General features: G+C 43.6%; 1 protein-coding gene, 1 long non-coding RNA gene and 1 other non-coding gene across 3 annotated transcripts; 1 reads left to right on the top strand and 2 right to left on the bottom strand.

Annotated features, from left to right (window-relative positions):
- Positions 1–7,877: 7,877 nt before the first annotated feature.
- On the bottom strand, positions 7,878–12,588 carry LOC140716741 (heat shock cognate 70 kDa protein). Its single transcript, XM_073029547.1, has 9 exons — positions 12,474–12,588; positions 11,391–11,600; positions 11,104–11,309; positions 10,868–11,020; positions 10,067–10,622; positions 9,780–9,982; positions 9,423–9,621; positions 8,995–9,227; positions 7,878–8,767 (listed from the first exon to the last, which is right to left on the bottom strand). The coding sequence occupies exons 2-9, from the start codon at positions 11,593–11,595 to the stop codon at positions 8,591–8,593; spliced, it is 1,932 nt and encodes a 643-aa protein (XP_072885648.1). The 5' UTR covers positions 11,596–11,600; positions 12,474–12,588; the 3' UTR covers positions 7,878–8,590.
- LOC140716991 (small nucleolar RNA SNORD14) lies at positions 9,301–9,388 on the bottom strand. The gene has a single exon (XR_012096408.1). It is a non-coding gene; the product is annotated as a small nucleolar RNA SNORD14 (small nucleolar RNA).
- A 115-nt stretch (positions 12,589–12,703) lies between the features above and the next one.
- On the top strand, positions 12,704–13,574 carry LOC140716742 (uncharacterized). The gene is made up of 2 exons (XR_012096365.1): positions 12,704–12,919; positions 13,324–13,574. It is a non-coding gene; the product is annotated as an uncharacterized lncRNA (long non-coding RNA).
- Positions 13,575–14,372: the final 798 nt, after the last annotated feature.

Below are 14,372 nucleotides of genomic sequence, written 5' to 3'. Positions count from 1 at the left end.
AAATACATTAACTTTTAACAGCGTATTGCAAGGGCCATTTAATGATGGAAAATACATGCTGCCTTTGTTAAGTTAATGCACTCATATATCAGTGACCACTTTATCAGATACACCTGTACATTCCTGCCAATATCTAATCAACCAAACATGTGGCAGCACCTCAATGCATAAAAGCACGCAGACATGGTCAAAGGTTTAGTTGTTGTTCAGACCAAACATCAGAATGGGGACAAAATGTGATCTAAGTGACTTTGACCATGGAATGATTATCAGTTCCAAGCATGGTGGTTGAGTATCTCAGAAACTGCTGAAATCATTGGAATTTCACACTCAACAGTCTCTAGAGTTTTCAGAGAATGGTGCAAAAACAAAAAAAAATCAGCAAACGGCAGTTCTGTGGTGAAAGTGTCGCCAGTGAGAGGTCAGAGAATGGTCAGACTGATTCAAACCGAAAGGAGGGTGGCAGTAACTCAAATAACCATGCATTACAACAGTGGTGTGCAGAAGAGCATCTCTGAATGTACAACATGTCGGACCTTCAAGCAGCAGAAGACCATGAACAAACACTCAGATACAGGAGGTACTGAATAAACTGGCCACTGAGTGTCTAAGAAACACACATTGTCACATAACTTAAAAATGCACTTTGTTAGATCATGATGACCTGCTCACTCTCCAGAATAATTAAAGGACAGATATTATTTACTGTATGTTGTGTGAATGGGAAACACGTTTGGGATTTGTTGCATACAAGGGTGAACAGTGTAATGTTGCCTTAAAACAGGCCATCCTAATACAAGCTAAAACCTTTACATTTGCCATACAACTTCTATGAAGTTAAAATGAGAGCTCCATTTCAAGTTCATGTATGCTTTGTGAAAACATTTTGTGCTAGCCACTGTGAAAAACGCATGGATTCACAGCTGGTGTCCAAGGATTCTCTGTCAGTGCTGTTTCCCAGTGGAATTTCACTGATTTTGTTGTCACAATAGTCAAAACTTTGGAATAGTAATTGTTACAATCACGATAGCTGACATTTGGACACAGGAGAGAGGACACTGGTGGGCTATCCCAAGCAGATAGATATCCGTGGAAGCTGGAGGCATGAGGGGACATGGTTGGTCAGATGGCACGAGGGGAAGGTTGGTCAGATGGCACGAGGGGACATGGTTGGAGGCATGGGGAACATGGTTGGTCAGATGGCGCATTTGCAGTTTGAATCTGGAGTTCAGGGTCCCATCAACGTAAAGTCCGAGGACTGATATCAAGGATTGAAGCCCGGGAGTCCATTGGAGGTCTGGAAGTTATAGACTGATGGCCAAAGACTGGAGGCCAAGAGACCTTTTCTGGGGTTGGAGGACTGCCTGTGTGTGTAAGTGGGAGAGAGGAACAGGTCTTGTGACGTGGTTGTTCTGTTGCTTGTTATGGTCTCTTTCATCGTGCTCTGTGTTGTTCTGCCAAGAATGGTGGGCATGCCATGTTTGCACTGGAATGTGTGGCAACACTTGCGGGCTGACCCCAGAACACCCTCAGCTTGTGTTGGTTGTTAATGTAAACAACAGATTTCACTGTCTGTTTCAATGTACATGTGATTAAAATATCAGAATCTGAAACTAGTTATAGCAAAATGTGTGTTAGGCAGCAAAGGAATTTGCTTTCTAAAAATTACTATGGATAGTAAGGGAGATCTATGAGGATTTGTGCAGCATCTGATGATTTTGTGATCACTGTTTCAGAGAATGTCTTTCAAGAGGACGAAACCTCTCAAGATGTCAGGCCCCAATGGAGTACCTGGTATGGCTCTGAAAATCTGTGCCAGGTGAGTTCAAAGACATTTTCAATGTCTCACTGCTGCAGTCAGAAGTTTCCATCTACTTCAAAAGGGCAACACACATACCAATGCGTAAGAACAGCAGGGTGAGCTGTCCTAATGACTGCCGTTCAGTAGCTCTCACATCTATAGTGAATGAATGCTTTGAGAGATCAGTTATGGCTAGAATCAACTCCTGGCTCAGCAAGGACCTGGACCCATGGCAATTTGCCAATCAGTGGATGCAGTGGTTCTTCACACAACCTTGGATTACCGACACAATACTAATACAGTACTTGCATTAGGCTGCTGTTTACTGAACACAGCACAGCATTTAACATAATCATTTCCACAGTTCTGAAAAAAAGGCTCCACTACCCAGGACAAGCCCTCTTCTCTTGCTACTATCAGAGAGGAGGTACAGGAGCCTGAAAAAAATACACTTTACAGTTCAGGAACAGCTTCTTCCCCTCTACCAGCAGGTTTCTGAATGGACGATGAACCTGTGAACTACTTTTATTATTTCTCTCCTTTTGCACTACTTATTTAATTTATTTTGCTCTAATTTGTAGTTTTTATTATTATACTCCACTTTGTTCTGCTACCTCAGAACAACATTTTACAGACAATACACCAGTGATACAAAACCTGATTCTGATTCTCAAAAGTGGAAAGTCAGCATGTAATTGGGAAATTAGGAGTAGAAACAGTAAGGGAGGGACAGTCACATACCGGTTTGTGTCACAGCTTGGGTGTTGGAGGAATGGGAGAAACACCGGATTAGAAACAGTAAGGGGATCTGAGTTTGGAGATCAATTCTGAACCAACGAATTAAACTGTCCACATGCATATTCTTCACCTGAATCGGCCTAAACGGTAATGTCACACAGCCCAAAATGAGCTATTCTACCCTGTATGAACCCAAACATACTACTCCCATCTTCCAGCACTTGGCCCAAGCCTCTGCACCTAAGTAATTCAATTGCTTCCCTAAAACTGCTTAACAACTTGTGTCAATGGCTCTGTTTCTAACAGTTTCTCAGGCTGCTTTTTCCAAGTACTCATTCTGAGAACAAGGTCCCCTTCGCAAGGGTCAGGTACAGGCCAGAACGTAGTGGCGGGGTCCAGGCCCAGAGCATATTGATGTGACAGGGCCTGGGTCTTAGAAACATAGAAAACCTACAGCACAATACAGGCCATTAGGCCTGCAATGCTGTGCCAAACATGTACTTACCTTAGAAATTACCATAGCCCTCTATTTTTCTGAGCTCCATATATCTGTCCAAGAGTGTCTTAAAAGACCCTATCGTATACACCTCCATGACCGTAGCTGGCAGCCCATTCCACACACTCACTACTCTCTGAGTAAAAAACTTACCCCTGACATCTCCTCTGTACCTACTCCCCAGCACCTTAAACCTGCGTGCTCTCATGCTAGCCATTTCAGCCCTGGGAAAAAGCCTCTGACTATCCATACGATCAATGCCTCTCATCATCTTATACACCTCTATCAGGTCACCTCTCATCCTCCGTCGTTCCAAGGAGAAAAGGCTGAGTTCACTCAACCTGTTTTCATAAGACATGCTCCCCAATCCAGGCAACGTCCTTGTAAATCTCCTCTGCACCCTTTCTATGGTTTCCACATCCTTCCTGTAGTGAGGCGACCAGAACTGAACACAGTGCTCCAAGTGGGGTCTGACCAGGGTCCTATAGAGCTGAAACATTACCTCTTGGCTCTTAAACTCAATCCCATGATTGATGAAGGCCAATACACCGTATGCTTTCTTAATGGACTCGGACCTCCACACTGCCAAGAGTCTTACCATTAATACTATATTTTGCCATCATATTTGACCTACCAAAATGAATCACCTCACACTTATCTGGGTTGAACTCCTTCTGACACTTCTCAGCCCAGTTTTGCATCCTATCAATGTCCCGCTATAACCTCTGACAGCCCTCCACACTCTCCACAACACCTCCAACATTTGTGTCATCAGTAAATTTACTAACCCATCCCTCCACTTCCTCATCCAGGTCATTTCTAAAAATCACAAAGAGTAAGGGTCCCAGAACAGATCCCTGAGGTACACCACTGGTGACTGACCTCCATGCAGAATATGACCTGTCTACAACCACTCTTTGCCTTCTGTGGGCAAGTCAGTTCTGGATCCACAAAGCTGTCCTGAGCAAACCTTAAATCAGGGTCTATTTGAGGGTATCCCGTCTAATATGAAAGTTGTCCTGAACGCACCTCAAATCAGGGACTACTTGAGGGTATCCCATCTAATATGAAAGTTGTCCTGAACGCACCTCAAATCAGGGACTACTTGAGGGTATCCCATCTAATATGAAAGTTGTTCTGAACACACCTCAAATCAGGGCCTACTTGAGGGCGTCCCTCCTAATATCAAGGTAGTCGAAACACCCTTGTACCTCAATTTGCATTTGAGTTTTGGCTGTTCCTCCATCAGCTGTTGGGCAGGTCAGTTATACACCCCTAGTACAGACACCACTCAGACCTCATTTCGGACTGAAGACAAACCTTAGGGTTGTGTACTGCATACATACCTTGAACTTACTTGTGTGATACAGAGCATCAGGAAAGTTTGCGACATCAACTCCAGAAGACTACATATGAGACTAAGTTGATAGAGCAAGTTCCCTAGATTTGTCTACTGAGCAATTAGCAAGGGAACAGGCCAATACTAAGTACAGACAGTAGCTAACTAACTACACCTTCAATCACTACTAAATTTTGCAAGAAGCCATCTGATTGGCCAGAATAATACGCAATCCAGTCGGTTTAAGTCTCAAAGCAGGAAGAGCAAATGGAAACATTGCTATCCACTTTCACACCCTCCATCTGAACAAGCTTTGAAAGATGACTCAGGAGGGCTTGTTCTTTCTTGCCAACTCCACCCATGATATTAGATTGCACTTGTCTACTTATGGGGCCAGTCAGCACATTTGCTATGTTATTAAAGACCTGTACGTCAGCTGGATGTGACTGCAGGCAAGGAGAAATCAGATCTATCTAACAAGTTACCCATCTATTGCGATAAAAGCAGTTCTTAATTTAGGATACCGCAAGGTGAACTTCATTACAAATGCCCAACAGTGATTTCAATGACTTTACTTGAACTCTGCTGACAATTGACACAAACCATAAAATGCACCCATATATGCACCCCCGGTTAGTCAAATCTAAGTCTTTTATGTTATTTATTTATTGTGATATAGGCCCTTTGAGCCATGGTGCTCAGCGATCCCCCGATTTACTCCTAGCCTAATCACAGGACCATTTACAATGACCAACTAACCTCTGAACCGGTTCGTCTACGGACTGTGGGAGGAAACCTGTCAGTTGATAGTTAGATCCCGTTTCTGCTTGCCTGCAGTCACACCCAGCTGAAGTACAGGTCTTTATTACCTTGGCAAATGTGCTGACTGGCCCCATAATCTGATATCATGGGTGGAGTTGGCAAAAAAAACCGAGTCACCTTCCAAAGCTCATACTTTGCTGTCTCTGTTTCCTGCATTCGTCCGTCAATAGCCTTCACATACCTCAATCAAATCTCCTCTGAACCTCCTCCACTCCAAAGAGAACAGACTAGCTTTTCCAGCCCTTACTCGTAACCAAAATGCCACCCTACCCTGGCAACATCCTGTTGCAGTCTGTGCACCCCCCCTCGAGTATTAGCATATTTTCTCATATTGAGGTGACCACAACTGCATGCTGAGGCATGAGCAATGTTTCTTAGACCACTTCCCAGCTCTTGTAGTCAATGTCCAAAATAATGAGGAAGTGTTCTTTATTATTCTGTCCTTCTGTCTACCAGTCAGTGCTGCCACTTTCAATTATTTGCACCCGCTGTTCCTCAGTCCTCGGTGTATGTTCTAATCTTAATGGAACAACCAAACTGCCTTGCTTCACTTTAATCTTCATCTGACATTTCACCAACACTTCACTATCACCCTGGGACCAAAGACAATCAACAGTCATCTACAAAGTTATCCTACACCCACATCCAAATAATTACTTATCTCAGAAAGGACGTGCTGGCATTGGAGAGGATTCAGAGGTTCACAGGGATTGATTGCAAGAGTGAAAGGGTCAATGTATGAGGAACATTTGATCACTCTGGTCCTGTACTCGCTGGAGTTTCGAATGGGGGGGGGGGATTCCATTGAAACCTATGGAATATTGAAATGCCAAGAGTGGATTTTTCTAATAGTGGGGTAGTCACAGCCTTAGAAAACGAACAATCCCTTTGAACAGAGATGAGGAAGAAATTCTCTATGCAGAGGGCGTTGAATCTGTAGACGGATGGCTACGGAGCCATACTCCCCAGGAACACATTGTTCATGTTTCCCCCTTTGAATGCTTTTCACTGTACAGCTGTAGCTGCTCCCAGACATTTTAAATTGGCCTTTCCTTAAATATACAGAACATCTGGTAGAGGGGTGCCACAGTAAAAACGTCATTCTCAGTCACCAGTTTCAAATTCTTGAGTATTAGCATTACCTGACCTGGCCCCAGCACATTAAGTGGCCATCACGAACGCACACCTGTCCTCTTCCTTGGTTTGGCAAGAAAGGGTCTGGCAGATTAAGTACACTTTGTAAGTAAAAGTGAAAGATTATTTAAATGGTAAAAAAATTGTAGCATGCTGCTGAGCAGAGGAACTTTGGGAGTGCTTGTGCATGAATTACAAAAGGCTGGAAGGCAAATGGAATGTCTGCCTTCATTGCTGGAAGGATTGAATTGAGAGCAGGGCAGTTATGCTACAACTGTACAGGGTACTGGTGACGCTGTACATGGAATACCATGCAGTACTGGCTTTGGAGGCGGTTCACCAGGCCAACACCAGAGGCGAGGGGGTTAGACTATGAGATTGCACTGGCTGGAATTCAGATGAAAGATGTTATACAAGATACACAAAGTTGTTTCACTCGACAGCAAAACTAGAACTCAAGACTCAGGGGGGAGGTTTGGACAGAGGAACAGCAACTGCTTTTCCCCCAGTCATTAATCTGTGGAATTCTCTGCCCATAAAGCAGGCAGCTATCTGGGTAAATATTTTTGGATAGATTTTCAGAGTAGGGAAATTAAAGGCAAAGGCAGGTAGGTGGAGACAAGTCCATGGTCAGATCAGCCAACTTATTGAATGGCAGACAGGTTACATAGCCTAATCCTGGTCCTATTTTATGTTCTTATGTGCAAGTCAGTTGGTGTGAGATAAAAAGGCTGGCAAAGGGAATCTGATAGGTTAAGACCATGAAATGGAAAAGGGAGGAAGGTGCACCAGAAATAATGCAAAGGTGTTAATACCACATTGAGTAATCAATGTTCATGCCATCAGGTCAGAAGCTACCCAGTGTTGCTCCTCCTACCAAAATGTAGCCTCATCACAGCAGTGGTGGCCATGTACTGACATGTCAGAATGGGAAGTAGAATTGAAATGGGTGGTTACTAGATCACTTGCCCATCATTAAGACAACCTATAGACAGTTTCAAGGCGCTTCAACTCCTATTCATTGCTTTGTTCAGTTTGCCATCTTTTGCACACTGGTTGAGCAGTCAATTGGCATAATCTTTCATTGATCCTATTCTATTATGGATTTTGAGTCTGCCAACAATAAGTCTATATATGACATTTGAATCCCCACTGTCTCTTGGCACTTTCATTAATGAAGTCAAAACCTCCCCTGCACACATTGGCCACTTAGACCAAGTCCCCCAGCTCTCTTTTGAGCAAGTGAACATCCCAAATTGCAAATTTACTCTTAATCTACCAGATCTTTATTTAATAACTACTAGATATTGCAGAACTGGAACACATCTAAGTTATGTTTCTATCATAAAAGCAGTTTTCAATGTTATCTGTGAACTTCACACTCAAAATACTAGTCTGCATGATTTTCCTTTAACATGCTACTCATTCTATTCTCTTCCCTTGACAATTGATACAAACACTGGTAACATTTCACACAGGCACCAAGGTGAACCAATGAAGCTACAGTATTGGCTGCTGGAGATGAAAAAAATAATCACAAGTTGTAGTATGTTCCAATCATAGCTTTTATTCAGATCACATTTTCACTGATGTACAAGTGCATTGTTCAAAACTGCCTTGAAAAAGTATTCAGCCCCACAACTATTTTCACACTTGGCTTGTTTCCCTTTCTAAAACTAAAATACAATGGAGGATGATTTTTAGAGCCAAACAACATTGCCCATGTCAAATCAAAGGGGAAATTCCAACCCCAGTCAACTAAATTAAAAACTAATTGAAGCTGACAAAGTATTCATCTCCTTTACAATTATTATGGCAACTTACCTAGGAGGTGCAGTATACAGATTTGCATTATGTGGAAAATTGGAGCATCACCTGTTTTCAACGGAAGCACAATACCCCCCCCCCCCCGCAAGACCAAAAGATCTTACATAACCATCATGCAAAGCTAACAGACTTCTCTGAAAAGACAACTGACTTTTAACAGCTGAAAGGGGTGGTTCAACCAAGTACTGAACAAAGGGGATTAAAAAATTTTCAACTGTCGACATTTCAATCTGATATTTTTTTTTAAAAAAGTGTTCCATTTCCCTGCTTTTGGGGTCCACTGTGGGGGTTAAATAAAACATGTAAATTCACAAATCAAAATCTGGTTATTGGGTCTGAATATTTATTTTTTACAAGGCACCAAGTTGAAAAGCCAATCTTTTTGTTCTTATGTTTGAAGTGCACTCAAAGACCTGTAGACATGCTATGCACTTTAATCAACCTCTTCAATTGTTGGGCCAGATGATGCACCTGCACCAGGAGGAGGACCACCAGCACCAGGGAAACCCCCTGGTGGCCCACCAGCTCCCTGGTACAACTTAGTGATGATTGGATTGCAGATTTTCTCCAGTTCCTTCTGCTGATGTTCATATTCATCCTTTTCAGCAGTCTGGAAGGAATTTTAAAAAGCACATTAGCTGCATTGCACCAAATTGAACTAAATGCATGCTAACACAGATAAAACGCTCAGACATCCAAGGAAGATTGCCATCACAACCCCACAGGGCTCAAGTGGAAACTACGAATGGTAATGGTTTTTACTTCATCACAGCGATTTAACTAAAATTTTATTTTATCAATTATTTTTTAAACTGGTAATCTTGACATGTAGTTTACCTGGTTCTTATCTAGCCAGCTGATAACTTCATTACATTTGTCCAGAACCTTCTGCTTATCATCATCTCCAACTTTACCCTTCAGCTTCTCATCCTCAATTGTGGACTTCATGTTGAAAGCATAAGATTCAAGTGCATTCTTTGCTGCTATTTTTTCACGCTGTTGATCATCTTCAGATTTGTACTTCTCAGCTTCTTGAACCATACGCTCTATCTCTTCTTTGCTCAAGCGACCTACAAACAAAATTAAAAAAAAACACTGTAGTATTGCTCCCTGGTTAACCAACTAACAACTTTTTTATGTCAACCGCTCAGACATCCAAGGAAGGTTCTTTGCCAACATCTCTATTTCTGGTGGAAACTACGAATGACTTTGGAATTCTTCATCATAGCAGAAACCATATTCATCTGATTTCTAAAGCTTCTTACCTTTGTCATTTGTGATGGTGATCTTGTTTTCTTTTCCGGTGCTCTTGTCCACTGCAGACACATTCAAGATACCATTGGCATCAATATCAAAAGTCACCTCAATTTGAGGCACACCCCTTGGAGCAGGTGGAATTCCAGTCAGCTCAAACTTGCCCAGCAAGTTGTTATCTTTCGTCATTGCTCTCTCACCCTCAAACACCTAAATTAGAAACAATATTTGGCATTGTCAGGAAAACAAACTAATTAGGCAAGACACTGAGTCAAGAAATTCAGGAAATGCTAGACAGTAAATTTAACACAAATGGCATCAGAGAAAGAAGCAGCTAATTTAGAGATATATGTAACATTGGCATTTACCTGGATCAGCACACCAGGCTGGTTATCAGAATAGGTAGTAAAGGTTTGTGTTTGTTTTGTTGGAATGGTGGTGTTACGCTTAATTAATGTTGTCATGACACCGCCAGCTGTCTCGATGCCCAGGGACAGAGGAGTAACATCCAACAGCAGCAGATCTTGCACAGCCTCAGACTTGTCACCAGCCAAGATAGCTGCCTGGACAGCTAAGAGAATATTAAAAGAGTTTAGTTACAAGTTAAACAAGTCATTAAGATTGTACTACAAAACAATGTCAATTTGGTGATTACCTGCACCATATGCAACAGCCTCATCAGGATTGATGCTCTTGTTCAATTCCTTGCCATTGAAGAAATCTTGCAACAACTTCTGGATTTTGGGAATGCGGGTGGATCCACCAACCAGCACAATATCATGGATTTGAGCCTTGTCAAGTTTGGCATCTCGCAAGGATTTCTCTACAGGGTCAAGAGTGCCACGGAAGAGGTCAGCATTGAGCTCTTCAAATCGTGCTCTGGTGATTGAGGTATAAAAATCAACACCCTCGTACAGAGAGTCAATTTCAATGCTAGCCTGTGTACTGGATGACAGTGTACGCTTTGCACGTTCACAGGCAGTGCGGAGACGGCGAACAGCTCTCTTGTTGTCAGTAATGTCTTTCTTATTTTTTCGTTTGAATTCAGCAATAAAATGGTTGACCATGCGATTGTCAAAGTCTTCGCCACCAAGGTGGGTGTCACCAGCTGTAGATTTGACTTCAAAGATTCCATCTTCAATAGTCAAGATGGAGACATCGAAAGTACCACCACCCAGATCAAAAATCAGGACATTTCTTTCAGCACCAACCTGCAGATCAAAAACAATTAACGATGATTGCATAAGCATGCAAAAGAATGGGGGAAGATTGGACCAAGGAAACACTACATTAATCAGATCAACAAAAATATGGGAAAGCAGCTCCAGGAGTGCCCAAGATGTAAAATTAGTGTGACATTACCCACCAATCCTTAATCCCACTCATTGCAACCAAGAGTCATCTTCCAAATGATGAATTTAGTAGTGATCAATGCAGTAATATTGATACTACATACCTTCTTATCCAAGCCATAAGCAATAGCAGCTGCAGTTGGTTCATTGATGATACGCAGCACATTGAGACCTGAAATAGTACCAGCATCTTTTGTAGCTTGTCGCTGAGAATCATTGAAATAAGCTGGTACTGTAATCACTGCATTAGAAATAGTCTAAATGGTAAGAAAAAAATCTATGTTAGAAAAGAAACACATTTCCAATTCTATCCACTTGAATTAACAAAACTGTACTATACCTTTCCTAGATAGGCCTCTGCAATCTCCTTCATTTTGGTCAACACCATGGATGATACTTCCTCAGGGTAAAAAGTCTTCTTCTCGGCCTTATATTCAACTTCCACCTTGGGGCGACCACTATCATTGATGACTTGGAAAGGCCAGTGCTTCATGTCAGACTGAACCACAGCATCATCAAACCTACGGCCAATCAGACGCTTGGCATCTGCAACATGAATATAGTCAGTAAATCTCATGAACATGCACAGCCAACCATCTATTAAATTTAATTCTCTGTGCAACTCACCAAAGACAGTGTTGGTTGGGTTCATAGCCACCTGATTCTTGGCTGCATCACCGATCAGTCTCTCTGTATCAGTGAAGGCAACATAACTTGGAGTGGTGCGGTTGCCTTGGTCATTGGCAATAATTTCAACTTTGCCATGTTGGAAGACACCTACACATGAGTAGGTTGTGCCAAGATCAATTCCAATTGCTGGTCCCTTAGACATGTTGCCTGAAAGACAAATTAATAATTCGAATAGTAGACTCCACCCACAATGACTCACCAAAATGAGTTTTACTACAGGCACATAATCGCATGACTAATCATATCCTCATCCCCCGCAAGCCAGCGTTTTGTAGAGTTAGGAAAAACAAAACGAACATTATAGTCTGGTTGCTTACACTAGACTTATTTGCTACCAAACACCCTCTCCTACATCCCTTTCCCGAGTTCAGACAGGTTGTTTCAACAGTAGCGTCGCCGACATCGAACTACACAAACTGCATACGACGCCGTCCCACTGCTTCCACATGCAATCGCGCCCTTCTTACACAATGGAAATCAAAATGGACGCCTGTGCTGCAAAGGTAGCGGAGCAGACTCGATGGGCCAAGTAGTCTCACTCTCTCTCTCGGCAAGACAATGGAGGAACTTAATGGGGGTCAGACAGCGTCTATGACGGAAACAACCACCCCACCCCCACCCCAGCTGCTCAATCCCACCACCCCCTTCCGTGTTATCCATGGGAAGGGTCTCGGACACCCCCAATTTGCGGCCCAACTGGACAGCGTCGGGAATTCCCGCGGGGCTGACGTCATCCGGCGCGTGGGGGAGGGGGTGATCCCGAGCACATGACTCAACAGGGCCGAGGGGGTCGGGAGGACAGTGGCTCGTCCTCTCCCGGCCTAGGGAGCGGCCGATACTCGGAGACTTTTCGAGAAGGGAGGGCGGAGCAAAGCGGCACTCTACCTCGGGGCGGGAGACCGGGAAAGAGCAGCTAACCTCAACAGGGAGTTTAGCAATTGTCAATGGCGACCGAGGAGAGAGAGAGAGAGAGAGAGAGACATGGAGGGGCTGCGTTAGGCCAGCACAGAGTGACGGTACCTGGTACTGTAGAGCTGGAGAACACAGTCGTCTGCAATATCTAACGCCGCAATGAGACCGCACCGCTCCCACGGGCCCCTTTTAATGGCTCACCCGAAGGTTCTAGAAAGCCGCGCGCGTCACACCACGCACCGCCAATCGGCTGTCGCCTGCCGGGCGGGCAGGGCGCTGATTGGTCGGCTGGCCCGCGAGGGGCGGGGACTGAGGCTCGGGGCGCTGCCTCATCTCGCCGGCGACATGGCGCCGAGTGGGGAAATGCGGTGGAGCTGGGACTGGTGGGGTTTGTAGTGCAGAAACACTTGGCAAGATGGAGGTGTATCCCCCGCCGGCCTGGTTTCGGGGGCTGAATGTCTCCCCTGGGACTGGGGCCTCGCCCGTATCTTTCTGCTGATCTCCGACCCTTCTGCCAACTTCAGCCCAAAGATGTGGGAGCAGAATTAGACAAGGTAGTCCGGTCGAGGTCGCAATCCCCAGCCCGTAACCTGAACCTATCACTTTAAATATCCCCGATGGCAATCAATTCAGATTTACCGGCTAAATAATCCTTCTCATCCAGACCTTTCAATATTCAGTGAGATTCGATCCCAGCCCAGCCCACATTCTGCTAAACTCCATTACAGGGTCGATTCTCGTAAACCACACTGACTTACCAGAAAGAAGGAAACGCAAACTCGGTGACACAGCAACTTCCCTAAATCAGTCTTATCCACCGGACCTCGGTTAAAAACCTGGTTTCCAAAAAACTACCCGATTGTAGATAAGAACCCATTGATCATGCTAACACGTTGATAAGTAATTGTGAGCTTTAAATTTCTGCCTGTTTTAACAACCGTGCCTTCTCACTTTGCAGTCAGGTCGTGGTTTCGGGTGCTGTAGAAACTTGAGCACAAACTCTGCACGGCCATTCCCGGTGAAGCATGAGGAAGAGGCCCGGTCTTTCTAGAAGCTTTAATTTGTTTGCGAGTCTATTTCAAAGGACAGCCATTGTTAATGGACTGGCGGAGACGGTTAAAGGCATTTGTATTACAACGTGTTGTCCTTATGATTACCGAATTTATGTTTCAGATACTGTATGGTAAATTAATTCTCAATTTGTTGCAATGAAGTTTTAATTATTGTTCCTTGGATTATTTGAAAATACAACAGAACAGCACAGGAACAGGATATTTGGCTCACAGAGTTGTGCCGAACCACGTGCCTGTCCAAACGACTGTTAAAAGCCTCTAATTGCTTTGCCTCTATCACCACACCAGGCAGCAAATTACAGAAATCCCAACACTGAGTTAAAAAAAAACTATAGCTCACATCTCTGTTGAACCCCCCCCCCCCCCCCCCACATTTCAACCCTGGGGAAAACATGCTCTCTGTCTATCTACGCCTCTCATAATCTCTATCAGATCTCCCCTCAGCCTCTGGCGCTCCAGAGAAAAAAAACCCAAGTATATCCAGCCTCTCATGATAGCTTATTGGTGTAAAGTTCTGAAATAAAAGTTTGATTAAATAAACACTAAAAACATCTTTTATATTTTTAAATTTTCACTACATTTTTTTGTATTGGAAACATACATCCTCTAGATATTTCAATCCAGGGGAAAAAGATACACTGTCTATAGCATGCATAGTTTTATAAACATATCAAATCTCACATCTCTACTATGTAGAAAACAGCTCTAGATTTCTCATAGCACAAGTTCTCTAATCCAGGCAGCATCCTCAGCACCCTCAACAAAGCCTCCACATCCTTTTTAAATAAACCAGTTTTATAAAGCTATAACATTTACTTCCTGGCTCTTGAACTCAATACCTCACCTAATGAGGGCAAACGTGTACCACCCTATTGATCTGTCTGGAAGCTGTGGACCTGGACCTGAAGATCCCTCTGTGTTCATCGGTACTGAT

The sequence above is a fragment of the Hemitrygon akajei genome, chromosome 26 (assembly GCF_048418815.1).
Source record: "Hemitrygon akajei chromosome 26, sHemAka1.3, whole genome shotgun sequence".
Lineage (NCBI taxonomy): Eukaryota > Metazoa > Chordata > Chondrichthyes > Myliobatiformes > Dasyatidae > Hemitrygon > Hemitrygon akajei.
The sequence above is the reverse complement of the archived record's forward strand: the minus strand, read 5'-3'. Positions and strand labels throughout refer to the sequence as shown.